Source organism: Orussus abietinus, unplaced genomic scaffold (assembly GCF_000612105.2).
Source record: "Orussus abietinus isolate OABI.00-Male unplaced genomic scaffold, Oabi_2.0 scaffold68, whole genome shotgun sequence".
NCBI lineage: Eukaryota > Metazoa > Arthropoda > Insecta > Hymenoptera > Orussidae > Orussus > Orussus abietinus.
This window is the reverse complement of record NW_019394236.1, coordinates 289,124-315,785: the sequence shown is the minus strand read 5'-3', so window position 1 is coordinate 315,785 and position 26,662 is coordinate 289,124. Positions and strand designations below refer to the sequence as shown.

Here is a 26,662-nt window from a genome sequence, read left to right as displayed (position 1 = left end):
ACGTGGTGAAGCGCGGATTCTGATTGGTTGATCATCTTCGACGCGGAGACGCGACGCGCTCTGTGCAACATTCGACGCGTGTAGGGCGAGTTCGGTTTTAATTCGAGACATGGGCTTTCTTTGCTACTCTCTGTTCACAGATTCCGTCTGAAGGTATCCGATGAAATCTCGATGGGTGGCGAACGCTAACCTATCAGCCGTGTGCGTGAGAGGTGCATTTGTGTGTGGATGCGCCAATGCATAATATACCGTTGAGTTATTCCGACTTTCGTATATATCATTTACCGATGCTAGCACCTTTTGTGTAATTTTACGTATCGCCGATTAACGACTAGATGATGTATCGGTCGAGCTAAGTTGAAGAGGTTAAAAATCGGCGACAGACCGAGGCAAGGTTCGGCGCAGCGCTCTCACGGACGGTCGGTCGTTGTCATTTGAAAACGGAAGCCATCTTGTTCCCGAGCCTCCCATATTATACAGGGAATAATAGTCCACCGGAGATTTCTTACGGAAAATTCGCTCGTACCTTTTTCATTACGTCCGGACTATGTATGAACCATTCTGCCATACGTTTACATAGCCATGGCTGCGACGAGAAAGTTGCAAGGTGAGAGGAATCTCCTTTCTTAACTGTTTACATCTAGAGATCTTGTTGTGCCCCTGCACGGCCACGGTTAGCTCTTCTGGTCCTTCCTTTGCTCTCCTCTAACTCATAGAGACCGCTTTTGCCATTTCATTCTTCTCCCGGTTCCTCGATGTGTCATTTGCTCGGAGTAGGACTTCTTTACCGGGTGACAGTTGCTAAGGGTTGTCCAAGGGTGACGGACCACTCCATCGTCTTTATTCCTTCAAAATGCTTCTGCAATCTGGCAAAGGTTCCATCACTGAAATTCTGTTCGTTCGGTGAGAAATTGGTCACTCGCTTTCCGGCATAACCTTCAAACGAGTCTTGCTCTCTGCATACTCATTTGCGTTCCCCATTGTGAAAGGCTTGCATAGGATCTTGAATCGATGGGTCTTTAGCGAAAGACTTTGGGTTTTAAGAATCGTATTTCAATTTGTTTGGTACTACGAATTTGGGTCACATGCTGAAGAAATTCATCGTAAGTAGTTTATGTTTGGTAGATCGTTAATGAATAAAAGTTACAACGGTTGACTTAAAACTTTATGTGTATCCAATGTATGTTAGTATATGTTCTTGTTAATGTGGAGTATTTTGTGTTTATGGCGTATATCCTGTTAGATTGTACTTCGGAAGTAAATGGTTTGGTGTGTTAAGTCCTGGACTACTTGAACGCTTGAACTTTTTTTACGTCTCAACTGCTTAAGAGTATGATTGTACGCAATGCTAGTGGTAATTTATTTCATGTTAATACATTTTGTTATAAAATGAATATTATGAAGATAGCGCTGCGGTATTGCGAAGGATAGCAGTCTATAGATTAGGGTCTAAATTTGGAACTTTTATTTTTGGGTAAACTGGCTGTTCTAAAAATAATAATATAATACACCCACGACTGAAAATTTGGTGTAAACATGTGCAGTAATGCGTGCGATACAATAAATTCAGTGAATGCTTCTCTTGATGTATTTCATTTTTATTTCCATTGTGGTTCCGTGGTCTGATAGAAAGTAATTGATACTTTAAACAATTTTGGAGTGTTTTGATCCTCGAAAGCTAAAGGGGAAGCTTTTTAGAAAGTTTCGTCATAAGCCTTATCCATTAAAAAGGCATAATGAAAAAGAGAGGCTCGGAGAGCAGTTGCCATAAAAATATTTGTTTGAAAACCGCAGGTGAAATAGACAGGTGCCTTAAGAAAGTAACGGAGGGTGTGGAGACTTTTGAAGATATCTGGCAAAAGGTCCACAATGCCACCAACAGCAACCAAAAGGAGAAGTACGAGGCTGATCTTAAGAAAGAGATCAAGAAGCTTCAAAGGTTACGCGATCAAATTAAGAGCTGGATCGCTTCTGGCGAAATTAAGGATAAAAGCACATTACTCGATTACCGGAAGCTAATCGAAACTGTGAGTACTTGTGTCCAGACATACCAACCTCTGTTGCCGCTGTCAGTATTCCTTGCAAGAAACACCCTAAATCAAAAAGCTATTGATAGCACGTTTTTTACCCTACATTAGGCATAATTCACATGTCGATGTGAGTTGCAAAGATCCGACAATTATAATCATTAAATATCATCTTGTTGTTCTTAGCAAATGGAAAGATTTAAGGTCGTAGAGAGGGAAACGAAAACGAAGGCTTATTCTAAGGAAGGTTTGGGGGCAGCGCAGAAGCTCGATCCAGCCCAAAAAGAGAGAGAAGAAGTCAGTAACTGGCTTGCGAACTCCATAGATGCTCTAAATATTCAGGTACGAAAAACGCGTCCTCCTCGTATCGAACTTCAATGTGTTGTGCTTGTCCAAACGACCTCGTCAAAGAGTTTCGAGTATGCATATTAAGGTCTGCCGTAACATCCCTATCATTGACATTTTGGGTGCAGCTGGATACGTTTGAGTCGGAAATAGAATCGTTACTTGCCGCAAAGAAAAAAAGGCTAGATAAAGATAAGCAGGATAGAATGGATGAATTGAAAGCAAAGCTTGAAAAGCATCGATACCACATCCGCAAGCTGGAGACATTATTGCGCATGTTGGATAATATGTCTGTCGAGGTTAATACGGTGAGTGCGTTGATTTCTTAAATTTTTAATAACATCGTACAATGAAAAGTTCATTAAAAATTGTTATCGTTATGAGTCCAGTCGGTTGACATTCTGCTGTGATAAAGGTCGGGAACGAAAGATACCTAGTGACACTAAGTTTCGTTACTTTCTCTTAGTATTTGTGTTGGTCGTGTCTCGTCGCTCGTATGACTGTTTGAATGGATATCTAGTAGGGGATATACTATTTGTTCAGCGAGTGCCCACAATTTGATTGCCAAAAATGGCCTCGATCAAATTGATCCTGTCCGTTAACTTACATCATCCTCTTCATTACATTTAAGGATTAGAGACCTCTAAGTTAAATTACGATAATTATATTCAGTGTTATGTGTTAATTGTCCATAATCTGGTGCAGGCATTATCTCGAGTGTTAACAGTAAAACAGTTATTTCAGTTACGACTTGGCATAAACTAACCCTATACCTTTCGTTCGAGGCAATGTGATTATTTTGAAATACTTCTTTTCAATTTACAATTTAACGTGCTCGTCTCGATGCCTTGCATCTTGCTGAATCAAAGTTCTTTGTCGACGCTAACTTTGCCTTATATATCATAGCTTTGCCACATTATATATATATTTTTTTATGTATAGAAGAAAGTTCTTATTTTATAACAATGACTGCACTACAAGCCCAAACTATTATTACGGACAACTGTATGTTCTAATGCGTGTCGATGTCTGTAGATCAAAAGGATAAAGGACGACGTCGAGTATTACATTGAGTCATCGCAAGAGCCCGATTTTGAGGAGAACGAGTACATTTACGACGATATCATTGGCCTTGACGAGGTAGAATTGTCCGGTGTTGGCATTCCGTCGTCCGCGACAACGGATAGCAACAATAGCAATGAAACCGGAGGGACGCCAACGTCGACAAACTCGGGGACCTCGCCGATACCATCGCCTCCGTTGAGTTCGACGATGCACAACCATTCGAGCGATAGTTCAACCGATACCGATAAGAAAACCAAGGTTTGTCCTAGCCAGTTAAGAGGTATTTTCACGGAGCGGTTCGCTCAAGACGCGTAGAAAGAGATGAAACTCGACCCCGAGCGATTTCAAGAGCCCTTTCCAATTTCAGCCAGTAAAACCAACAGCAGTCAGGCCGCTAATGAACTCGCAAGCGAGCATTCCAACGACGGGAAGCACTGCCAATCTGAAGTCGAATCTGTTATCGAGCAGTACACCGAGCAAGACCATTCCCATGACGCCGAGCCACAGCTCGCCCAGCTCGACGAATAACCACGTAGCTACGACGAACGCGGGCAACTTCGCCACGGTGGCGGCATCGCACAGTAACTCGCAAGCCATTCACTCGACCTCTAGCAAAACCTCGTGTAAGTCGTCGCCAAGCTCGAGACCGACGATCGGATTCCTTCCTTCCGGCCGCGAGAAGGAGGAAAGCCTCGAGACTCGCCCTCCGCGGGGTGGTGCATGCCAATGCCAACGAAACCGATTGATGATATCGCTTCCTTTTTCGGCGGCCAATGAATCACTTTCTCCCGGTAGAAGCGGCCAATCGGTCTCGGCCGCCGATCGAAAGGGTTTGGCATGGGCGAGTTTCTATTATTGTTTTCTGCTATACCGATAAGCTAAATATACGGTGGTTGGTGGTGTTGCCTTTTCAGCTCATAATAGCGAAAACGGACTGCTGTCGTCCTCGTCGGCGTCCAGCGTCGCGTCGAACATCCCGCAGGCGATCTCGCAACAGCAGCAGCAGCAGCAACAGCAGCAGCAGCAAGTCCAGCAGCAGCAGCAGCAGGCGCAACAGCAACAGCAACAACAGCAGCAGCAGCAGCAACAGCAGCACAACAGCAACAATCCAACGATCATGCAGGCGAGCCACGCGTTGCACAGCCAACAGAGTCAGAACCACAACAGCGAGGCCGAGATGACGACGCCGATCCCCCCGTCGTCCTCGCCGCAATCCTCGACCAGCAGCAGGTCGTCGCCTTTGCCGGCGAACTCGTGCTCGCCCGCCCCATCCACTGCCAACGGTCTCATCTCTAAGCTTCCCGACGGCATGTCCTCGCTAAAGTCAATCGCCCAACAGGTCATTGTCCGAGCAGGTCTGGAGATACCGCCCTCAGAGCCCACCAGGAACATCTTCGACAACTCCAAGGCGAGCAACACCACCTCGGAGGCTCACATTCCGCCGCTTCTGGGGGTCGCGCCCCTGGGCCCCGTACCCCTCCAGAAGGAGCACCAGCTCCAGTTCCAGATGATGGAGGCTGCTTATTATCACATGCCTCACCCGTCCGACTCGGAACGGCTCAGGTCTTATCTCCCCAGGAACCTGTGCCCTACGCCGCCTTACTATCAACAGGTGCAACTTTTTGGCTTTTGGGTTTGATGCGAGTCGTCTTGTATAACCTAGAACTCGGGTTTTTAATTTAACCCTTTCGATTCCGAGCGATTCGAAGCGAAAGGGTTAAGGGTCGGAGTCACTCGAGCGTCGTTTCAATGTTCGTGGTGATGACATATCTTTGATGGGCGATTTTTTTAACGAGTGTATCTTTTTTAGTGGACGTATTTTGAACCGGCGTATTTATAATGAATGTATTTTTAATGGACGTATTTTCGACACTCGCGTGGCTTACTTGAAAAGAAAATGTTACCCTGGAATGTGCGTTGCCGTGTCACGACGTTTGTCGTAGCAAAAGTGCATCGGATAAGGATGTACACCAGTTGCTATGATCGTCGCTCGTGTGCTAAAAATTTCTATGAAGGGTGCTACGTAGTTTTTGACGCTCGCGTGATCTTCGGTCTTGCATCTCGTTGCTTTCACTTTCCAGATGCAGCTTCCCCACTCGGACACCGTCGAGTTTTTCCAGCGGCTCTCGACGGAGACGCTGTTCTTTATATTCTATTACATGGAGGGCTCGAAGGGCCAATACCTGGCTGCGAAAGCCCTGAAGAAGCAGAGCTGGAGATTCCACACCAAGTATATGATGTGGTTCCAGAGGCACGAGGAGCCGAAAGTCATCAACGAGGAGTACGAACAGGTCAGGTGCCACCTAAGGATAACTTCTCTTTCCGCTTAAGGTGATGGGAAAGTGGCATCCGAAAAGTCAATCGTTCATGAAACTTCTCTCCGAACTGAGTTTACCAAAGCGTTTCAAACTTCGCAGCGTGAACATGGAGGCTATAAGTAAGGTCCTGAAATCTATGAAATTTCAATGCTTTCAAAAGTTTGTTCAGAGATACTTTAAAAATTTGTTATAAGAAATGAAAGTTCATGACTGTCGGGACCTTCCTTATAGCTTCTATTTTGACGTTGTGACGTTTGAAACGATTTGATACACTCAGTTCGGAGGAAGAGTTTCATGAACGATTGACTTTTCGGATGCCACTTTCACATCCTCTTAATAATCGAGAGTAACGATTTCTCCCCGAAGAAGTCGAGACCTCTTAGCGAGTCGTTTCGACGACCTTATCGCTCGCATCCCCGATGATAACGTCTCGACCGATTTGATTCCAGGGCACTTACATCTACTTCGACTACGAAAAGTGGGGGCAAAGAAAGAAGGAGGGCTTTACTTTTGAGTACAAGTACTTAGAAGACAGAGACCTCAATTAATCCGAGATCTGTCGCTCGCGGAAACGTCTCCGAGAATGCACTATTTCTGTACCGGTATTATCGAAGAAGAAAAATTTAAAAGACAGATTTTATTTTTTACGATTCTATATTTTCACAAAATATAATTTTATTTATTGGTAAAGAAAAAAAAACAAAGGTATCGTTGACAACAGGCGTAGGGGGAGAGAGATGGAGAGAACGAGGGAGGGTGAGTGAGAGTGAGAGAGGGACATAAGGACGCTTAGGCGAGGAATCGCGTGCAGAGCGAGAGAAGAGATGTCTTGCGGAAGAGGAGCAGGAAGATACGGTGAAGAGAGAGAGAGAGACAGATCGAAGGCACTTCATTGCATTACGACGTCGCGACGACAAAGATCATCGACCCCCGCTATTCCCTTTCCGAGCGAACGAGACGGAGGAACGAAGGAAGGAAAGAAATAGAATCGCAAAACCGACGGAGAGACCGAAAGTCGAGCTTTTATCGGGGACCGTTCAGGGAGATAGGAGAGACGGAAGAGAGAAAGAAAGAGAGAGAGAGAGAGAGAGATACCGGCCCGCGACCACCAGGAGGAGAGACAGAAGCCGGGTCGACCGGCGATCGCGGTGGTGCGCGGACGTGTGATAAAATATGGAGAACTATGGGGCAAAAAAAAAATAACAAACAAACAAACGAACTTGAGTAGAGAGCGAGGGAGAGAAAACACGAGTTAGAGTGAGAAAGGAGGAAGTTATACTCGCTGGCGACTGACTCTGTAATACCAGTACAAACATGCGTGCGGCCCACCTGCCCTCGAGGAGCAAGGTGGAGGGCGCTCATGCTATGGTATGTCTTAATGTTAGATTATAAGTAGCCTTTTTGTATAAAGTATATTGAGGTATGAAGCCCTTTAAATTGAATTTACTGTACAGAATCTGTGTAGAAATAGTGAAAACGAATAATAATATTATGGAGTATATTTTATTTCTCATTCTCGAGGGTGGAATCGAACCTGGGTTCTCTGTCAGCACTCGACGAGAGTCGGGGAAGTCTCTCCGTCTCGCGAGACGCCCCGGTAGTATTGTAATTAACAACGTAGGTGCGGAACTTAACGACATTCCATCCATTAGGCTCGGCTTCAAGCGACTAGACGCCGTAGACACTCTCGTACCCTTCCGGTTAATCGCCCGCCCCGCTCGCTCGAAGGAACCGACTCGCGTTATCGTTGTAATCAGTGCTAGAGGCTAGACACAGGAGGCCCGTAGAAATGCGTTGCCCCCCCTTTTCGCTCCACGACCCGAGATCCGAGATTAGCGATCGCCGATATCTCACCCTGCACGCTCGCCGCTAAGAATTGTAATCCACCGACGACCGACTGCGTTTGTAATTACTCTGCGTACGAGTAGCGGGGAGAAAGGAAGGCCGTCGTCTTCTTTGTAACGGGCTTTAAGCCCCGGAAGCGATATCGGGAATCGTTAATTCTCCCTTAAGGCGATGGAAAACTGGCATCGGACATCTCGTTTGTGAAACTTCCCCGGACTGGGTGCACCGAATCGTTTCAAACTTCAGTGTGAATATTAAGGCTATAAGGAAGGTCCCGACACACGTGGAATTCGGTTTTTTATACAAGATTTTCAAAAGGTCTATAAATAAATTTAAGAAAAGAAAAATTGAAATTCATGGGTGTCGGGACCTTCGTCGTAGTCTCTGTATTCACGTTGTAAAGCTTGAAACGATTTGGTAGACCCGGTTCGGAAAACAGTTTGATGTACGATTGAGCTTTTGGATGCTACTTTCATGTCCCCTTAACGATGGACCGTCTCGGTACGCCTCGCTAGTATTCTACGTCGTATCGGACGCTCGCATCTTCGCCGGCAGCTTTTACTTTTCCCTCCGATATGTCTCTTGGAACTCGTGGCGGATGCGAGAGCAACGTGAGCCTAGTAAAAAAAAAATAAATGAAAAGGTGATCATCATTTTACTACCGGCACGCGAAGAGCAAGACCGGAGCAATCGATTTTCTGCCCCCCAGGAAGAGAGCGCATTCGGGGAACTAGTTCGTAGGAATTTATTCTCGCCCACTTGCCGCCGTCGTCGCAAGTATTGTTACCGCTGCGGGATATGTAAGGACAGAACTTTCGATAAGGTGTTCTTAGCTTAACATTGTGTAAATACGTTTCCCCCGCTTAAATTTCTCTTCTTACATAGCGACCCGCGCGGCTTGATAACGCCGATCTCATCCCAACGAAACGATGATAAGACCTCCTCGAGGAGACCACGAATGAGAGAAACGATCGACCCGTTTAGCACTTCCCCCGTTAAAACCGAAGCCTTCAAGAGATATTTACAAGCGATTCACGTAGGGAAATCGCGACGGTCTTAGGATTAGGGAACGAAAGACCGATCGTCGGGAGGGAACGCTCCAATTGCGTTGTCGCGCCCGTAGATTTTTTAGCTCATTTTAGGTCATACGATGTACTTGTTCGAGAGAAATGATACTGCAGTAAAAGTTGGTTTATAAATTTACAGAGTTGACGTCAAATCATTCCCAGTACGTGCTCTATGGCTCGTTGTTTAGCGGATGGATTTCTGTATCGGCACTGAATGCACCACGTGGCGTGACGTTTATACCTGAGATTACGGAGGCGGCATGCATTCGGATTTACGAGCTTTGCTAGCCTTTTCTTCCTTTCCCTTTTCTTTTGCTTTTCCCCTTCATTCGTTTTCGCACACCCAGGGACTGTTCGGTGTCGTCGTCGTCGTTTTCGTCCCTGTCTCCGCCTTTTCGTTTCCTTCCTTTACCTGACTTTTTGTTCTCTTCGATATCTTTCATTTCCTAAAGAGAACGTTGCAATCTTTATAGTAGCATATAATTTCTTCGCATGTACATGCATTGTATTATTATGGTAAGTTGTAAATTAATGAAGTTCCTATATATTTAATTGGTGCATGCATTTTTATATTGTAGAAAGGTTGCTCATCGTGGCTGAGTAGTTCTTACCATTTTGACGGTGCGCTGGGCCTCCGATACTCTTTCCTGTAGAACCATAACTTCTTCTTCGATCGTTTCGTAGAGGGGTAGTTTTTTAGATATTAGTTGTTCTATTCGTTGGTACAGTTCAACATCGTATTGGGTTACGAATGTTATAGAACGCCCAGACCGACCAGCCCGAGCTGTTCTACCAACCCGATGGATGTAGTCCTTGCTGTGGGTCGGTATATCGAAATTTATAACGATATCTACATGCGGAATGTCCAAACCCCTGCGCAGAGATTTATTTTGTTACTCGGTGGTCCAGATATCAGGTTTAATAAGGAAAATTATGCAGACTTTTCTAAATAACCACTGACCTACTGGCCACATCTGTAGAAATTAATATGGATCTGTTCTTCGCTCTAAACTTTGTTAAAGCTGCTATCCTTTTATTTTGAGACATTTGTCCATGTAACGGTACCGCCATAAAACCCAGACTACGTAGGAGCAAAGCTGTTCTCATTGTATTGTTGCAAGTGGCACAGAATATCATGAAACTGTTTCCTGCCAATTCATTCAAAATGTGAACAAGGTAGACATCCTGTTAAAGGTAACAACTTATGAACCAAAAGTGTCAGTGCAATATCTTTTGCTGTTTTAAATAGTTTGTTATGAACCGATTATTCTACCTTAAATTTGACAGGAATGAATATGTAGTATTGCTGTAGCTTTTCTACAGTTTGGTACTTTGTCGAGACTTCCACTTTCACAGGATTGCGCAAAGATGCACGTTGTAATTTCTGAACTTTCTTGGTCATTGTTGCAGAAAAAAGAAACGTTCTTCTCTCTTTTGGTATAACTCTGAGTATCTTGTCGACTTCTACTTCAAAATCCATGTTCAATATACGGTCAGCTTCATCCATAACCTAATAATATTTAAAATTATAATTATTTTTGTCAAGGAATTCTTATGTAAAAGTTTGATCACGTCATACCAAATATTTTAAGGATCGTAAATTAAACCCCTTTGTATTTTCGAGATGATCAACCAGTCTTCCTGGTGTTGCAATGAGAATGTGGGGTTTCTTTGCTAATACTAACGACTGTGACATCATATCCATTCCTCCTACTATCACAACACATTTTACACCAATACTTGAACCTAAAAAATTAAGCTTGTTACACTTTTATATTTCTTAATTAAATTGTCAGTGCATACCCAGTGCTTCAAATTGTTCGGAAATTTGAAATGCTAATTCTCTAGTTGGGGTAAGGATCAGTGCAAAGTATCTCTGAGGATTTTCCAGTAACGCCTGTAGTATCGGTATCGCAAAAGCTGCCGTTTTACCAGACCCAGTTTCAGCCAACCCGATAACATCTTTACCTGCAAATATAATTTCAAGTTTCAGAACATCTTTTTAGACTTTTGAAAAGGGTAAAAATCCTAAATAAGGTTATACCCTCCAAAGCTAACGGAATAGCTTCTCTTTGAATTTTTGAAGGCGTCTTCCATTTCAGGTCTTCACAGGCTTGACATAACGTGTCAACAATACCCTGTAAACAAATTACACAAAGACTGTTATATCAAATATATAATAATTTTCTAATAAGATGAAACCACATTTGCTTACCAAATCTTTCCACGTAACAACCTTGGCCTCCTCATCTTCCTCCAAATTTTCAGTATCTTTATCTTCTTCCATATTTACACATTAAAATGCCGCAACCATGTGTTTTCTCGTAATTCTAGGTTATGGCACGATCACCCGATGTTTTAATCGGAGTGGCTAGAAATTTCCTAAAATTTCCATCGAATTCACAGTTTGCGATTCCCCTCTTGCGCGACAGATGGCACTGACCTCCTGAAAATGTCGAATTCGATTTATTAAAATAGACAAGAAAAATGAAAAAAGACTCAGGAAACAACCAGCCTTATTCACAAAAACAATACAATAAATTCTATTTAAATTTTCCCCCCATGCTTTTCAAATAATAAATAACAAATATCCACGATATTCGTTCTTAAAATTTGTTGTCGCGTTGAATCACCCGCGCAGCTACCTTAATTGTGCAGCACGTAGATGTGACATGCATGTAAGAACCCGAAGCGGTGACGAGCGTCGCGTGGCCGCCATCTTGGTTTGGATTTCCCTAGATCCTCGAACCAATCGGCGGTTTTCCGCCTACCCTCACTCCGTGTCCGTTATTTGGGGTTGCACGGTGGGGGCGCTGGCTTGGTCGTGGTCAATGAGTTGCTCGGCGAGGAACATCGGTGAAACGGGAAAGAAGTTCTGCCTCCGAGTGTCTCGTGATTTAGGAGTTCCGGAAGGCCCGTCGGCGTGCCCCTAGTCGTCTGTGTCATCGCGAAATGTCCGGTCCGGGGTGTCGGCGTTGTCTGTAGTTTTGAGTCTCTCGGCCGCGAGTCCGCGGTCCACTCGTCGTCCGCAACAGTCCGAGTCGTCCAGTCGGTCCGGAGATGCGCGCGGCGGACTGCTGAGAGTCTCTACATACGATGCAATCCATCTACTGGACTGGGAGGCTCCTGTCTCGGGCGATCTGGAACGGGATTTCGAATTATTCGGCCTGCGCCGACCCCAGCGCGACTCGGCGGCACGAGGCCTCTTTCGTCTCGGCGGTCTGCGGATTCCCGAAGGACTTTGCTCGAGGTCGAGTGCGCAAGGGCCAGTTCGGCGATGACGCCTGGTTTACTGCCAAATTCAAAGCCGTCGAGGTGATCGGTGAGTCGCCGGCACGACTCGATTACCGCTTGATCGAGTTTTCCTGCTTCGAGAGAGAGAGACGGTTCGCTTGCACGAGGGAGATGCAACTCTTCTCGGTCGCGTCGCGTCGCCTCGCTAGTGCGTTAGCGGCTGCTCGCGTGCTAAGAACATGTGACTTCGCTGCTGCGACGCGAGAGAGCTATGGGACTTTCTTTTCCCCTTTTTTATGTGGAAACTCGCCGCGAAAACGCCTCTCTAGCTTCTCGGATGGAAGGGAAAGCTGCGCCGTGGAGAAACCATTCGATTTGCTTCTGTATTGCAGATTATAAATATCCATAGGGCTCGGTCTCTTACCTTGGCCCTAACGATGCTCATCGGGTTTGTTATTTAGGAGAGGTTAATTTCTTTGAGTTGATTGCATTACGACAGGATCGATTTGTATGCCATAGGTAATCGCTTACCGGGAGAAAGTTATTGGCTGTTTTTCTTAGGAAATTGCTGTTTGTAAGATGTCGATGACTCAAAGGTATTTGGATAACAACATGTGCAATGGTACTATGTGTTGCGTAATGTTGTACGATCGGGCGAGGGTTGTTGACCTAGTAACAATATTTTTCAAATAGTACCGGTTGAAATGAAAGTTTTTCTATGTCACTTGTTTGTCCCCTTTTGAAGCAAGGAAGTAGACTATGAAAGCGGGTGGTAAGCGATAAGGGATCTATTGGTAAAGTGACCGTGAAGTCAGGAATGGTTTATACCGAGATTAATTTATTAGCTAATACCGTAAATTAATTAAGCATCGCTCTTGGATTGCTCTTTAACCTTTGAACGTGGAGGCACTTGTACTTAGGCCTTTACTTTTAAACTCATTACATGGATATTGAAGGTGTTTTGGCGAGCAGACATCTTTTGATAACTGCCTGCATCGGGTGTAAATGATCCACGTAATAGACAAAGGTTATCCAATTATTAATTATTCTTATCCATTGAAAGATGGATCAAAAGCCAGTACAATTAAAGATCTTTCAACACAGTTGCGAGTAGCTCATTCGATGTGGAACTAACACAAGAAAGGTCTGTCGAGCTTGTAATCTGAAATCTGCAGTTGCTGAATATATATCGCCAAAGTCCAACGGCCAATGAAAAGCATTTTTGCAATAGATAGTACTTGTAGATGCATTGGCTCATTGTAAGCAGTTGGTAAAGGTTTTTTTTTATTGGAGGAGCGATCCATTCAGAATTAGATGAGTCGTTGGACTTCCGTAAATCTATAATATATAAACAATATATTCACTATATGATGAATTGGCCTTCCTCTCGCCAAACCAGCACGTAAGCGTGGTGCACATGACTACGAGAAACATGTGACATAATGTCACATGCCCGCAACAGATGTAAATAATGGCAATTTGCCAGAATCCAAATCTCGGTTGCTATCTTTAGAGTGACGTCAAAAGTCACGTTTCAAAATATTTCACTCGGAGTTCGTTTCAACCTGCGTTACCTAATGCCTCTAATTTTCCGTCTCTCCTCTTGAATTTCAATTTTTAACTTAAGGTACTACAGAATTTATTTGCTCTTTTAGGTGTCGCTGACGGAGTCGGTGGATGGAGACACTACGGCATCGACCCAGGAGAGTTCTCCAGTTTTCTGATGAGAACGTGTGAAAGGCTAGTCTCGATGGGCAGGTTCAGTCCTAGCGAACCTGCAGGCCTATTAGCGCGTAGTTACTCTGAATTACTAGAAAATAAGCAACCGATACTAGGTGAGCTTAATTAGCGCTTTGTCTGACATCCAGGTCGTAACTGCGATAAACTTTACGTAAACGTCTATCCTGCAGGTAGTAGCACGGCGTGCGTTATCGTTCTCAACAAAGAGACGAGCAGCATTTACGCGGCTAACATAGGAGATAGTGGATTCGTGGTTGTGAGGAAAGGAGAAGTCGTCCACCGTTCGTCGGAGCAACAGCACTATTTCAATACTCCGTTCCAGTTGTCCTTACCACCGCCAGGTCACTCCGACTTGGTTCTCAGCGATAGGTTGGTGAAATTTTCCTCGTGTTACACGTTCAGCTTGAATTTAGCCCTGACATTGAGAGCTGAGAAGGGGGGGGAATGCGGTGCAATTTAACACGCGCCATTTAGGCGGAAGGCCAAACTAACCTCCGAATGACACCTAATCTATACTATAGCCCAGAGTCGGCCGACACGTCGAGTTTCGGCGTCGAGGACGGCGACGTGATCCTCCTGGCGACCGATGGAGTATTCGACAACGTGCCTGACCAGTTGCTAGTCACCGAAATGCGGAAAATAGAGGGCGAACGAGACCCCACGAAGATACAGGGCGTCGCAAATTCGATAGCTTGGATGGCCCGAAGTCTTGCCTTCGATGGAGCCTTCATGTCCCCTTTCGCCCAGAGCGCCAGGGAGAACGGAATAGACGCTATAGGTAAGTCGAAGCACCTAATCGAATCGATCGGTCACGATTTCCTGCCGTGACGCTCCTCTTAATGCACCTTTTCTTGTAAGACTTCGATGAACACTCCATGCCCTCTTCTTTTTTTTTTCTCTTTCCAGGTGGTAAGCCGGATGACATAACGGTCCTCTTAGCGACAGTGGCAATATAAAGAAAGACGGAGCGTGTACAATAGAGTCCTCATCATTGTATTATAGTCCATGTCATCGCGTATGTGTATCTAGTGACACCCACCCTCACTGTATCTCGTTACAATAATCATTTATTATTTACGTCGGAATAAATGGTTTTGTAAATCACCGTTCGTTATGGCGAGCCAGATAGGAGTCGTGTTATTCTCTCCGGCGCGTGGAGAAGACAAACGATGAGGACTTGTTTTTTTTATCGTCGTCCGAGCGTGTTCGTTGACGAGCCAAAGGTATACGTCCCGGGTGTACATTTTTGTTTCGTGACATATCGCGTTACTACTCCGATTGACACCTTAGGACTCGAATGATTGTTACACAATTCGTCTGGAGTTACACGTTGTTCACCGTAGAGACTCGGCTATGATTCCGGGCTCCCCGGGCGCCCAATTAATCGACTTAAGGGGATACGATAGTGGCGATCTAGAAATTTCTAGTTTATGAAACCTTTTATCGAACTGGGTGTACCGAATCGTTTCATATTTTGCCACGTGGACGTGGAGGCATTAAGGAGGGTCCTAACACTTGGGAAATCTCATTTTTTAAATATTTCTCTATAAACATTTTTTATTACATCTTTGAAAACAATTTTTTTCTTTAATTCTTTTCTAAAAATGGAATTTTATGGGTGTTGAGACCTTCCTCGGGGTCACTACATCTACGTAGTAAAATTTCAAATTTTATTTCAACCCAGTTCGGTGGAAAGTTTCATAAACGATTGACTTCTTAGATGCTTTCATATCGCGTTAATCGACGTTAATTTGTGCGCGTCGGTGGAGGGTCCCGCGACGGCCGGCGAGTAGATTAGACGATTTTTAGGACTTAGACTTACGTAGGTAGGCTGTGCTTATCCAGCACTTTTTACTCGGAATTCAATTAACGAATAGTTACTCTCCACGTCCAGGAGGTCGCTCTTCGTGGCTTCTCACGTGCTGGACACCGGTGCGCTTCCGTGCATCAGAGATTCGCTAGAATTTCGTTTCGTCGTAAGCACTGCCTTAGATATAACTCGAAAGAATCAATGGCGAGGCGACTTCGTTGGTGGACGCCTTTCAGTCATTTCATCCCGTTAATGTCGTTCATTCTGCGACTCATCACGATAACGACCGATTCTTACGGGTAGTGCATCCTCGATTTGTTGCATCCATCAATCTACCGTGCTAGAAGTTGTTAATTAATGCTGCATTCGGTGGCTGTCGCAGTGACATGACATCGGTGCAATGGAGTCAGTAGACAGTGTCACTCCGAACTACTCTCGATGTGTCTTGTAGTACTTGTAATGTCGCTCAGTCGTCTAGGAAGGACATACCCGATAGTAATAGTGAATTAGTTATGTAAAGGAAATAGCAATATTTAGATAGCAATTGAAGGATAGTGCGCAGTTTTACGTCGTCTCTTGATTTTATTCGATGTGTCCCTTACCGTAACGCGAGAGGAATCGAGTGCTTCTTATTGATAGTTACGATTTGTTGATTAAAGCAAATTCGTCTTCTAACTCGTTCAATACCGTTAATTGTGCGAACGTTTTCAAGAGATGGTCCCTGTGATCGATGGGTTTGGAGCCTTTGGTTGCATGTGACAAATGAGAGCGTCAAGTGGCAGAACTGACTTCCCCTGGGGACATCTTGTATATTAAGAGCGTAGTACATTCTCTATTTACAAAAATGAATAGCAAATGTAGACGTAACATAAGTTGCTGTACATGTTAACGGTACCTATGGTTTGGCTGCTAATCTTTGGAATTTATCTTTCCCTTTCGTTTAATGTACCACGCGAAGCAGCAGTGCACTATGTCCGGAAGAGGCGATTCTTTTTTTTTTTTTAATCACTCTACGGCTACATGCGAGGAAACGATTTTGCAAACGAAATTAAACGACACACACCTTGTACCGCGTTAATAAACTTAACGATGAGGAAACATTATTTTAAGGACTAAACACCAGTTTTCTAACAGTTGTACGAGTTAGTTCAGTTACGACTCACTGTGGAGAGTTCTTTCGGTGAGACATGATTTAGATACTTTCTTTCATTTTTTTTTTCTTTTCCTTCAATGTCGATAACCTTAATCAGAACGTTTGAAGAACACAGTGAAGTGTGCACACCAGTCACTTAGTCGTTGTCCTCAGTGATCATCGCCCTCGATAGGTATGTTTAATCCGATAATCCCACTTTGGTATACACTTAGCGTGTATGTGTTAATAACTGCAGTTAACACGCACCTTTAAAACTTGGAGACCTCTTAGGTCATTACAAAAGTTCTGTATTTAAAACACTCCTTTCCGCAGCGCCAGAAAATAATTATGTATCATAAGTGTGAACATGTGTGATTCGGAGGGATTCGCAGGTTCCTCTCGATCGATATCCTGGACAAACTTCTATGGGAGCAGTTAATAGAACGCAACAATCTCTGACTGCTGACATCGATGTAACACCAAATACTTGGGAAGCTGTAGGAATTGCACGAGAGTCATTGTACGTTGGGAACCTGCCCCCAGTTGAAACCTCCGGGCCTGTCTTCAGGCAACGGTGTGTAGTCCGGATCCTCGGCGTGCGTGTCAAATAGAGTTTTACTGAAATCAAAGCATGATAACCTTAAAAAAGAAAAGACTTCTACCTTTCCATTCTAGGATGTTTATCCGTTATGCAAATTATAGGTCAATAGTAAAACTCTGGGTCCGATTACTTACAGTATTTGTGGAGTTCTTAATATTCGAAAGCCTCCTCTTTGCTGGGGAAAGACGTCTTCGGCAAAATAATACATGTGTCCCACAGCCATACCAATTAAGTCTACCCATATAGCATTGCCTAGTAGTACCGAGAATCCCAGAAGTACCCAGGGCAAATACGGAGCCTGTAATTATTGTATTTCATTTACTCTTAGATGTATAATAAACGAACGTTACATTATGAAAAATTGTACGTTCAAGTGCGATACTGAATTTAGTGAAACTTGCCTGGAAGTTAATCAGCCCGAAGAAATTCATCCTGAGGAATGGATTTCGTCTTGACCAGACGTACACCAACATAATGGTAAATGCATGTCCCAAAAACAATAAGTTAACAAAAAATGCGAAACTCTACGGAAAGGTTTAGGAAATTAATTTAGACATTTTTTTTACAAAGATAAATGGGCGAAAGGATACAGTCATGCACACTGCTCCGAAAATGAACATCATGACAAAGTCAGCTGTTCTCCCTCGAAACGATCCCTCTTCCAGCATCCGGCAATATCGATAGGTGAATATCATATTGAAGAAGAAATTGAATCCTACCGTCCCAAAGAATAGGAACGTCGTTATCAATCGCCATAGCTGAAATCCATTGCATCAGATTTTAATCCAATAATTTTTGCATGAACATGTCATGATAGAAATGTGAAAATATTTAGGAATTACCTGATATTGTTTAACTATTAAAATTGGATTGAAATAGAGCTGAAAGGGGGAGACCAGGTCCAATTGCTGAAACGATAACCTTGCATGAAAAACATGCCTCGTAGCAGAGGTGATTTAAAATCATGGAGGTTTGATAAAAGGAGGAAATAAATGTCGGGCAAAATGTAAATATTGTACTGACCACGGCGAGAGTCGTGATGACACAGGCAGTCGTGTAAGCCCGTGTCACAACAGGGGTTTGCAGGAACTCCTGCAAGAGCGTCTGATAAGCCATTAGATCGCTTTCGGCTTTGCAACGTGTACCATCCGACAGATGTGTCACCCACTTCTACTCGAGCTTCTTTAGTTACATGTCGTTCATAGCCGTACGTTATCTCGGTACCATCATTGTCCACATCACAAAAAATTTTTCATCTCCATTCCGTGTAACGTATGAAAGTCGTCAATATCGCCACATACAGGAATGACTTCCATTTACCGAATTGCGTCGATCGTGTTCACTCGTGGCGATACGCAGCGTCGTGATTGGTCGAATTCGACACTTTCCGTTAGATCCGACCAATCACAGAGCTCATGTCGCGCGCTATTTGCACTGATTGGTTAACCTTGTAACTTGAACGATACTTGCAAACCATTCCAGGAACGACAGCGGTTTCGCTCTTAACACTTGTCAGAACGAAAAACCTGCCATTCTTCGGCAAGTTCAGGTCGTGAGAAGGTTTCGAAAATTGTTCTGTCTCGAACAACGCACCGGCTTGGTATCCCTGATTATCGATCTGTAGCAGACGCTAATGGCAACTTCACGTGCGTCTCGCGTCTCGTTTGTCGCCTGTCGGTTCGGCGATTAACAAAAATAACGTAATTGTTACAAGTTGGAAAGATTTATTAGCGGCACCTTAGGGTATTACGAGGGATTTATATCTCCTCGAGGAGTCGTAAGAACTCGCTCGGGAAATTGACCTGGATTTATTCGCCGAGAAAATGGTTCAAGTAAAAGAGTATCGAATTTGTATGCCCCTCACAACAGAAGAGGTTTGTTGTCATCCAATTAATTATTTAGATTATGGACCTTGGAAGTTAACATTAGACGCAATGAATTTGTTCTTCATCTGTGTGATGTATAATTCAGAAAGTTGTGAATCCGTTTCCTTTGATTCGATTAATTAGTAATTATGTCATTGTTTGGGTGCATCATACTGCTTGGTGGTAGATGTAACGTCTGGGTTTAATTTGGCACAGTATCGCATCGGGCAGCTGTACATGATCGCGCGGCATAGCGATGAACAGTCGGACTGTGAGAAGGGCATCGAAGTGGTAGAAAATGTGGAATGCGAGGATCCTGAACATGGAAAGGGACAGTTTACGGAAAAGAGGATTCACCTTTCTAAGTAATTATCAGAAATTTTGTACATGTAAATCCGAAAAATTTTCAATAACGTATATTTATATTCATGATACAACTCGCATCTTGTGTTATAGTAAACTTCCTTATTGGATTCAATCCTTTATTCCGAGGATATTTTATGTCACCGAAAAGGCATGGAATTATTATCCTCTTACCATGACAGGTATATAAATATATATTATAAATAAATTATGTCTGTTATCAGTTTTCAATTAAAATTCTTCTAAGTGATAAAATAAATTTCTTGTTTCATGTTCATCCTTGGACTTTGCAGAATACACAGTAAGTTGTTATTTTACAATTCATTGAAAAAGGAAAAGTTTGATTTGTAATTGTTTTTGGTTTTCAGTGTTCCTTTATTCCAAAATTTCAAATATCGATTAAAACTCGGTATGAGAACAACAATGGCAACATGGAGAACGTACGTGTTAAAGGTTTTAGTAGTTACAGAATGTATACCTTTGTAGACACCTTTGTGGACGATCAATGCTAATCAAATATTTATGCAGTGCTTAGGTCTCAGCCCAGTTGAGCTTGCACAACGAGAAGTCGATTTTATTGATATTGCATACGATGAAATATCTGCAAAACACTACAAGGAGGAAGAGGTGTGTACTCATTGATCGTATTCCATTCCTATCTTTCTATAATTCATATAATTTAATAAGTATTAATATTTATGATTTTATAGGATCCCAAATTCTTTCAATCAAAAGTAACTGGACGTGGACCACTTGTCGAAGGTTGGAGAGATACTGTGCAACCAATTATGTGTTCCTATAAATTAGTTCATGCCTCATTTGAAGTATGGGGAATGCAAACACGGGTGGAGGATTACATTCACAGGGTGATTAAAATGTTCATTTCTCTTATAGTTCTCTGGATTCGATGAGATGTTTTGATTTATCACATTGTAATATCGTTTACAGTGTATACGGGACATTTTGTTGTTGGGGCATCGACAAGCATTTGCATGGATCGATGAGTGGTACGGTATGACTTTGGAAGATGTACGTCAGTACGAGCTAAAGATGCATGCAAAAACAAATGAAAAGATTCAACAGAGAGTACAGGATAATACTAATCAAGATGTTCCTTCGCCGAAGACGTCCGTGCCATCGTCGCCAGTTTCGATGTCGCCATCGCAAGCTTCAAATTGACCATGGTTTTCCTGGTCGTAGCCACAATCGTGAGATGATCATAAATACCGTAACTGCAATCACGCTTACTTTGTATGTCACTCATAAGGAAGGAAGAATTGAAACATGTTAGTGCAGGTAATGCAACGTGATCGAAAGAGACATCAATTTAATCGAACGATGCTCCATGATTTGTCACCAATTCCTCGTTCCATGGAACGGTGTGATTTTTTAATTCTCACATGTCTAGCTTCACTTAAAGAGCAATACTATTGTCGCCTCATTGTTTTGTACTTGTCTATTAAAAGAAAGATCGTACAGAGGCAGAATTATTTAACGTTACACTGGTTTAGCACGTGCTTCTTTATCACGTAAAAAATCGCTGAATCTGATTAGATATTATCCTACCATGCAGTGCAGGTTACTCGTGTAAATATATTGAAAGATACGTACAAAGTATTATCTATTTTTCACATTATCTGAACATTAATTCAAGTTTCGTGGAATAAAAATTATTCTATCTGGGTTCAAGCGTCTGTAATATGTTGATGCGATCTCAGATAGACGAACTTGCCAGAGTACCGTTTTATGTTTGCTATGTCTATGGGTTTTATGTTACGTCAAGCCAAAAGTGCATAATTTATTATACTTAATGTTTACGAGTCGTATTAGTGGGACTAGAGTGAGATTATTATCGAAGCAATGTTACTCCGTTAAATGTATGATTTATTCTGTTAAAACGAAATATGGCGTCACTTGTAAGTGTCGATGTGTCAGTCGAGAGAGACAAATTTTTGGAGTAGGTAGATAAAGCGCCTCCCATTTCGTGCGGGACACCAATCGAACAATCTATATCACTGTGATTGAGCCAAAACGGGAAAATGACAGCACCCATCCCCAGTCGGACGGTTAAGATAGCATATCTCTGTTCCGATAGTCTATTCGCGCTTATTGACAGTACATTGCGACCTAGTGCAGCGACCGAACACTTCTTTACGACTCGCTAAATGGAATCTCAATTCCTGAGAAACGTAGTGAATTATACGGCGGATTGTACAGATACGACGAATTATACGGATTATACTATTACCTTTGTTCATAGCCCGATACATTGTTTTTAACAGTGCTTAGGTAAATTTACTGCTGTCGGCACGTACCAGTGATAGGATTAAATTCGCAATACCGATCTTACCAGCGAGCGGAATCCAAACTGTCGAGGTATATAATTGACTACAGCGTCACCAATTCGAAACTTGTTAATAATATCTACTCGATACACATTTGTCAAGCGTTTTGATAATTAAATGGATTACCACGTAGTGAAAACTTGTTCAAAGGGCTCCCTTGATAATTCGGTATCGATGTGTACGACGATTTAGGCGCCTCGGTGCAACTGGCTGTCGGATAAATTTATCAGGAGATTCGTGTGGGCGGCCTCGAGTACACGTAAGACCAGTCTAAGTACATCTCAGGAGATGACGTTTACCATTCCGTTCCTCGAGCCGATCGTGCAACATTACGCGTTGCATATCTCTGAACGCGTTCACCGACACCGAGTTGCCTTAAGTCTTATTAAGAAATAAAATCATCGTACTCGTTGATTATCGCTCTAAGTTATCGCTAATTACGCGTAATTCGAGGGTAATTGAAGACATTAAGTGCAATTCGGATTAATTATCGCTGACTCGACCCACTCCCTGGGAAGTGTTGGCGCTTAATTTGGGCCTTTTAAATTACTATAATTAGAGGTAATGACTAATCGTCTCACGTTTTTAGGTAATTATACGGTGCGGATGTGTGTACAGGGTGGCGGAAATTGTTGGAAGGCCTTTCCTTTGTATAGATTGTGGAAAAAGGGAACTATTGATCGCGGATGCGAGGGTGCGCCAGCGCACTGAGATCAGGGGTGGTTTTCGAGGGCGACCCTAGCCGAACCCCGAGTTCGGATTTACCGGCTAGTGTTGTTGTTGCCGTTACCATGTCCAGCGGTAAGTCCTCTTTGCTCTTCTAGGAATGTCCCGACACTTCCTCCACCCGTTACAATTCGATTTTCAATCGATTCCACAATTAAATCCGACGATAACCGAGTTTAGAAATCCCACCCTCCACGGATTGATAACATCCATTCGCTTAGATTATGCACAGGACTGCATGGACGCGTGCATTGCTTGCATAGTTGCCTTATTTTTGGGTCAATGGACACTGATTAGGGACAGTCCCTTTAAACATTGATTTTACATGCGATTTGGAATGTCGGATTGAATTATTGCTTAATTGAATAATTGATGGCTGTCGAAGGCTGAGATATTGCGCCGCGATGTCTGCGCAGTGATTGATTAAATGTTGTTCACAGCTTTTGAACAATCCTTGAAAGGAGTCCGCATCCCTAATGCACGGTCGTTGGAAAATCCAAACGTAAATTAAATATGTTTTTTTTTTAAATGTTTCTGTGTTGATGTTTCGAGAGCCTGTGCACTACACGTGTCTCAAAGAGGAATTCCAGAAGTTTAAAATCGAGGGTTAAAATTCAATAAATCAGTGAAGACGATTTCCTTTGTCCAGAGCGAATTGTCTTTCATTTCATATGATAGACAATGCGATTCGGTAACAAGTGACGTCCGGCTTAAAAAATTGTGATAGTGCTTGGTGATTTCCAACGATTTCCAATGATTTCTGCCCGCGATTTTCAGCTGACTTCCACGTGATATCTAGCTTTAAAATCTATGATTTCCGTAATTTAAAATATAATTAGACATTTTATATCCCAAGGGATGAGACACGTGTTGAGCGTGCAGGGGATGACTCGTTATTTCTAAACGTGCACGTGTATGCACGCGCTCATTAAAATCTGACAATGCAAGAGATGGGACGTGCTCTGACGCTGACTGCTGTTTATAATTATAAATCTACTTCTGATAATAATATGTATCGTTGTCTAAAAGAAAGGAAATATTGTTTAGCAAGACAGGGACTATATTGGGTTCGCCACGCTTCCGGAACAAGTGCACAGAAAATCGGTGAAGCGAGGATTCGAGTTCACGTTGATGGTCCTGGGTGAGTCCGGGCTGGGAAAGTCGACCTTGATAAACAGCCTCTTCCTCGGGGACCTCTACAAGGACAGGCGGATTCCGGATGCCCTGGGTTCGTACTTCACCCTAGAAATGTAATTAACCGTTGTCATTCGACTTTTATGTCATGAAATGACTTTAATAATGCAGAACGCGTGGAGAAGACGACGTCCATCGAGAAGAAGACGATGGACATCGAGGAGCGAGGCGTTCGCCTTCGGTTGACCATTGTTGACACCCCAGGTGAGCTTTACTCGTTACATCGTTATCCTGAAAAAAGTGATTCAAGGAGCTTTATTCATCTTCTTTCTTATTGCAAGGCTTCGGAGATGCCGTGAACGGCGAGGACACATGGAAAGCTTGCTCGGCTTACATCGACGAGCAGTTTCGACAGTACTTCACGGACGAAAGTGGACTGAACAGGAAGAATATCCAGGACAACAGGGTGCATTGTTGCCTTTACTTCATACCGCCTTACGGACACGGGTGGAGTGACTTTTCCATAGCTGTTTACTTGAAATTAATTCGCCTCAGTGATTTTTAATTAACTTAACCATTGGCCAGGTTGCGACAATTGGACCTGGAGGTGTTGAAACGACTGCACCGGAAAGTTAACGTGGTACCGGTGATCGCCAAAGCCGATACCCTGACGACCTCTGAGGTGAAGAAACTGAAAGAAAGGATTTTGACCGATATAGAGGAGCATGAAATTCAGGTGAGTCTTCTTTTGATTATTAAGCGCCTGGCAAAGTGCAACCGCGATGCGAGTTTGTATTAATAGGAGGATGCCAGGGGCTTGCGGAGAGATTTCAATGCGTGGATTGTAGCGTCGTTATGGATGAAGCTCGTGCGTTAAATTATTCCTTTCTCTGTATGGGCTTAGATATACCAATTTCCGGACTGTGACAGCGACGAGGATGAGGAGTTCAAGCAGCAGGATAAGGAGCTGAAGGCTTGCATCCCGTTTGCGGTGATTGGTAGTTCTACAGTCCTGGAAGTCGCAGGAAGGAAAGTCCGAGGTCGCCAATATCCTTGGGGGGTTGTCGAAGGTACACTGAAATTACCATCGTTTTATTACTCCGTTTATTTCATGCTTAAGTAGGATTTAATGTTTTACCTTTGAGAGAATGCCAATGGATGGATAAAATTATCCATTATGAGTGCGTACCCTTTTTTCCAATTATTTTTAACGTTGTCGTAATTGATTATAGTTGAAAATCCGAAGCACAGCGATTTCGTGAAACTAAGGACGATGCTGATATCGACGCATATGCAGGACCTGAAGGATGTGACTCAGGATGTTCACTATGAGAATTTCCGCGCTCAATGCATTTCCCAGATCTCGCAGCAGGCGATACGAGAACGGAGGTACTTACGCATGTAAATAATTATTGTACTTCGGTAGGTATATAGATCTCTCAAGTTCTCTCCCGGCTGCAGAGTTTTGAAGGAATTGAAGCTATCGATCCTGCACGTGATTATACTGTAATTGACAGTCGATTTGGTTTACATTTTTGTTAATCTCCCGCAATTAAAAGCGTGTATTAAATTTGGATGCACTTATTTCTTTTTCCAGTAAACTAAAAAGAGACTCTGGGCCGCATTTTGACAACAGCATATCGGACACGGATAGACTTCTCTTGCAGAAGGACGAAGAGGTGAAGAGATACGTTCATAAAATGAATCATGGGTCAAGTGTAACATTTTCGGAATACAATACTTTGTTTACAGATAAGAAGGATGCAAGATATCCTCGCACAGATGCAGGAGAAGTTAAAAGCCACGGGACAAGCTGGAGGTGGGATGAGAGGTCGCGTTGGAAGTCTTGGAAACGACTTGGACTCGACTGATACAGACAAGAAGAGAAACAGCATCATAGACGTCTAGGGAAAATCGAGACCTCGTTCGGGGCTGATAAGGGATGCGCGCGATAGATAAGCGTCGGAGTCTTTTTTACATAGTGGATTAGTTCCTTACAGTTTCTAGGAAGAGTTAGTGCACTGAAAAAGAAACCCTTTGCATTTGTAGGCCCATTATCTCCACGCTAATTTGGCACAAGATTGTCGGCTGTGGATTACGAATTTTAGACAATTAAATGTCGACATTAGCGTCGAAGTAATGAATCGGTGTGATGGGTTAATTCCGACGTTACATTAGAGGAAGGTGAGTCGAAGTTTGACTAAAAATGACTAATCGCGATATTTCGGAGCCTTAAATTAAATTCTTGCAATCCGAACGAGCTGTTAAATGCGACAGCTCGCCAGGTTGCAGGAATTCTAACATTTCCTTTATAACACGTACAGTAAATCGAAATTTTCATAGCGAGTTTTTAGCATTTTCTAGCCTGGGCGGTGACAAAGGAATAGGGAATCACTAAATGTTTATACCCGATGTATGCGATATTACCAGTATTATGGATTTGATACCTAGTTACACGAGCGACAAAAGCGGAGGAGGACTCGCGAGTACTCACGATAAATCGGAACAAAGTATTAGTACAATTCTTACACAATTTATAGTCTTTATATTATGCAGAATGTTGTCTGGCAGGCCGCACGATGGAGATAACGCACAGATAGTGGTTTTTCACCGACAAGAACGAATACGCACATAATTATGCGGGAAGAGACGTTAACATACGCAAATAAATTCTTTACATATTAAGTACGAACGTTTCTTAAGCGGTTCCAATAATGGAGATATTCTTTGCCAATAGTAAAACGAGTTAAGTTGTTACTCGCTCAAAGAACCTGTCTACGGATTTGGCAGTATTTTTTATTAACGATTCAAGAGTCAACGGACAGTTCACTGTCAATGGAACTCTGGATCCCAGGGCGCACTTCTAGAGTTAGTCTCGCTATGTAAGTATTACGTTAAACTATTGATTTGTTACATTGGATATTTTCATGTGATCACTCTCGTATGAAATAAAATATTAAGAAAGAGGACTTCACTGGTTGCGTTCTCTGTGCCATTTGCGATACTCCGAGGAACGACGCGAGGCGGAGTGTCCAGACAAGTCAT

General features: G+C 43.1%; 6 protein-coding genes across 9 annotated transcripts; 4 read left to right on the top strand and 2 right to left on the bottom strand.

The window, feature by feature from the left end:
• The first annotated feature begins 143 nt into the window (after window positions 1-143).
• On the top strand, window positions 144-7,923 carry LOC105695536 (CCR4-NOT transcription complex subunit 3). Of its 3 annotated transcripts, none has more exons than XM_012417151.2 (9): window positions 144-607; window positions 1,795-2,027; window positions 2,214-2,369; window positions 2,501-2,680; window positions 3,408-3,695; window positions 3,805-4,018; window positions 4,352-5,049; window positions 5,519-5,728; window positions 6,205-7,923. In XM_012417151.2, the coding sequence occupies exons 1-9, from the start codon at window positions 583-585 to the stop codon at window positions 6,301-6,303; spliced, it is 2,103 nt and encodes a 700-aa protein (XP_012272574.1). In that variant the 5' UTR covers window positions 144-582; the 3' UTR covers window positions 6,304-7,923. The 3 variants fall into 3 exon arrangements, with proteins under 3 accessions (XP_012272574.1, XP_012272573.1, XP_012272575.1); XM_012417150.2 differs by having other exon boundaries at window positions 145-607; window positions 3,805-4,060; XM_012417152.2 differs by lacking the exon at window positions 2,501-2,680 and having other exon boundaries at window positions 145-607; window positions 3,805-4,060.
• LOC105695538 (probable ATP-dependent RNA helicase DDX47) lies at window positions 7,242-11,439 on the bottom strand. 2 transcript variants are annotated; one of them, XM_012417156.1, is made up of 10 exons: window positions 11,313-11,439; window positions 10,883-11,113; window positions 10,712-10,805; window positions 10,471-10,635; window positions 10,247-10,413; window positions 9,941-10,177; window positions 9,629-9,852; window positions 9,279-9,540; window positions 8,909-9,113; window positions 7,242-8,217 (listed from the first exon to the last, which is right to left on the bottom strand). In XM_012417156.1, the coding sequence occupies exons 2-9, from the start codon at window positions 10,952-10,954 to the stop codon at window positions 8,952-8,954; spliced, it is 1,383 nt and encodes a 460-aa protein (XP_012272579.1). In that variant the 5' UTR covers window positions 10,955-11,113; window positions 11,313-11,439; the 3' UTR covers window positions 7,242-8,217; window positions 8,909-8,951. The 2 variants fall into 2 exon arrangements, with proteins under 2 accessions (XP_012272579.1, XP_012272578.1); XM_012417155.1 differs by having other exon boundaries at window positions 7,242-9,113.
• Window positions 11,440-11,539: 100 nt separating this feature from the next.
• On the top strand, window positions 11,540-14,745 carry LOC105695540 (protein phosphatase PTC7 homolog). The gene is made up of 5 exons (XM_012417161.2): window positions 11,540-11,989; window positions 13,557-13,736; window positions 13,812-14,010; window positions 14,163-14,419; window positions 14,548-14,745. The coding sequence occupies exons 1-5, from the start codon at window positions 11,764-11,766 to the stop codon at window positions 14,595-14,597; spliced, it is 912 nt and encodes a 303-aa protein (XP_012272584.1). The 5' UTR covers window positions 11,540-11,763; the 3' UTR covers window positions 14,598-14,745.
• Window positions 14,746-16,227: 1,482 nt separating this feature from the next.
• Window positions 16,228-18,467, bottom strand: LOC105695543 (derlin-2). The gene is made up of 6 exons (XM_012417165.2): window positions 18,208-18,467; window positions 18,027-18,092; window positions 17,775-17,942; window positions 17,586-17,708; window positions 17,319-17,482; window positions 16,228-17,201 (listed from the first exon to the last, which is right to left on the bottom strand). Exons 1-6 carry the CDS (start codon window positions 18,298-18,300, stop codon window positions 17,099-17,101), a joined length of 717 nt encoding a protein of 238 aa, XP_012272588.1. The 5' UTR covers window positions 18,301-18,467; the 3' UTR covers window positions 16,228-17,098.
• A 155-nt stretch (window positions 18,468-18,622) lies between these two features.
• On the top strand, window positions 18,623-21,889 carry LOC105695541 (cytoplasmic phosphatidylinositol transfer protein 1). The gene is made up of 8 exons (XM_012417162.2): window positions 18,623-19,058; window positions 19,266-19,414; window positions 19,506-19,594; window positions 19,706-19,713; window positions 19,781-19,852; window positions 19,941-20,039; window positions 20,123-20,278; window positions 20,361-21,889. Exons 1-8 carry the CDS (start codon window positions 19,008-19,010, stop codon window positions 20,589-20,591), a joined length of 855 nt encoding a protein of 284 aa, XP_012272585.1. The 5' UTR covers window positions 18,623-19,007; the 3' UTR covers window positions 20,592-21,889.
• Window positions 21,890-22,321: 432 nt separating this feature from the next.
• Window positions 22,322-26,000, top strand: LOC105695539 (septin-2). The gene is made up of 9 exons (XM_023435025.1): window positions 22,322-22,357; window positions 22,475-22,558; window positions 23,531-23,711; window positions 23,789-23,881; window positions 23,959-24,124; window positions 24,203-24,353; window positions 24,522-24,687; window positions 24,850-25,006; window positions 25,215-26,000. The coding sequence occupies exons 1-9, from the start codon at window positions 22,322-22,324 to the stop codon at window positions 25,486-25,488; spliced, it is 1,308 nt and encodes a 435-aa protein (XP_023290793.1). The 3' UTR covers window positions 25,489-26,000.
• The last annotated feature ends 662 nt before the right edge of the window (window positions 26,001-26,662 follow it).

Bases quoted from the DNA above. Each gene is read 5' to 3' on its own strand.
- LOC105695536 (XM_012417150.2), top strand. From the start codon at position 583: ATGGCTGCGACGAGAAAGTTGCAAG. The intron at 608-1,794 runs GTGAGAGGAATC...TGAAAACCGCAG, and splicing joins TGCGACGAGAAAGTTGCAAG to GTGAAATAGACAGGTGCCTT. The intron at 3,696-3,804 runs GTTTGTCCTAGC...TTCCAATTTCAG, and splicing joins ATACCGATAAGAAAACCAAG to CCAGTAAAACCAACAGCAGT.
- LOC105695538 (XM_012417155.1), bottom strand. From the start codon at position 10,954: ATGGAAGAAGATAAAGATACTGAAAATTTGGAGGAAGATGAGGAGGCC. The intron at 10,806-10,882 runs GTAAGCAAATGT...ATTTGTTTACAG, and splicing joins TTGTTACGTGGAAAGATTTG to GGTATTGTTGACACGTTATG. The intron at 9,114-9,278 runs GTAAGAACTACT...CGTTCTCTTTAG, and splicing joins CCCAGCGCACCGTCAAAATG to GAAATGAAAGATATCGAAGA.
- LOC105695540 (XM_012417161.2), top strand. From the start codon at position 11,764: ATGCAATCCATCTACTGGACTGGGAGGCTCCTGTCTCGGGCGATCTGG. The intron at 11,990-13,556 runs GTGAGTCGCCGG...TTGCTCTTTTAG, and splicing joins CAAAGCCGTCGAGGTGATCG to GTGTCGCTGACGGAGTCGGT. The intron at 13,737-13,811 runs GTGAGCTTAATT...TCTATCCTGCAG, and splicing joins AAATAAGCAACCGATACTAG to GTAGTAGCACGGCGTGCGTT.
- LOC105695543 (XM_012417165.2), bottom strand. From the start codon at position 18,300: ATGGCTTATCAGACGCTCTTGCAGGAGTTCCTGCAAACCCCTGTTGTG. The intron at 17,943-18,026 runs GTAATTCCTAAA...AATGGATTTCAG, and splicing joins TAATAGTTAAACAATATCAG to CTATGGCGATTGATAACGAC. The intron at 17,202-17,318 runs GTAAGTAATCGG...CTTTGATTTCAG, and splicing joins TTAAGAACTCCACAAATACT to TAAAACTCTATTTGACACGC.
- LOC105695541 (XM_012417162.2), top strand. From the start codon at position 19,008: ATGGTTCAAGTAAAAGAGTATCGAATTTGTATGCCCCTCACAACAGAA. The intron at 19,059-19,265 runs GTTTGTTGTCAT...AATTTGGCACAG, and splicing joins TGCCCCTCACAACAGAAGAG to TATCGCATCGGGCAGCTGTA. The intron at 20,279-20,360 runs GTGATTAAAATG...TATCGTTTACAG, and splicing joins TGGAGGATTACATTCACAGG to TGTATACGGGACATTTTGTT.
- LOC105695539 (XM_023435025.1), top strand. From the start codon at position 22,322: ATGACTAATCGTCTCACGTTTTTAGGTAATTATACG. The intron at 22,559-23,530 runs GTAAGTCCTCTT...AATATTGTTTAG, and splicing joins TGCCGTTACCATGTCCAGCG to CAAGACAGGGACTATATTGG. The intron at 24,125-24,202 runs GTGGAGTGACTT...ACCATTGGCCAG, and splicing joins ATACCGCCTTACGGACACGG to GTTGCGACAATTGGACCTGG.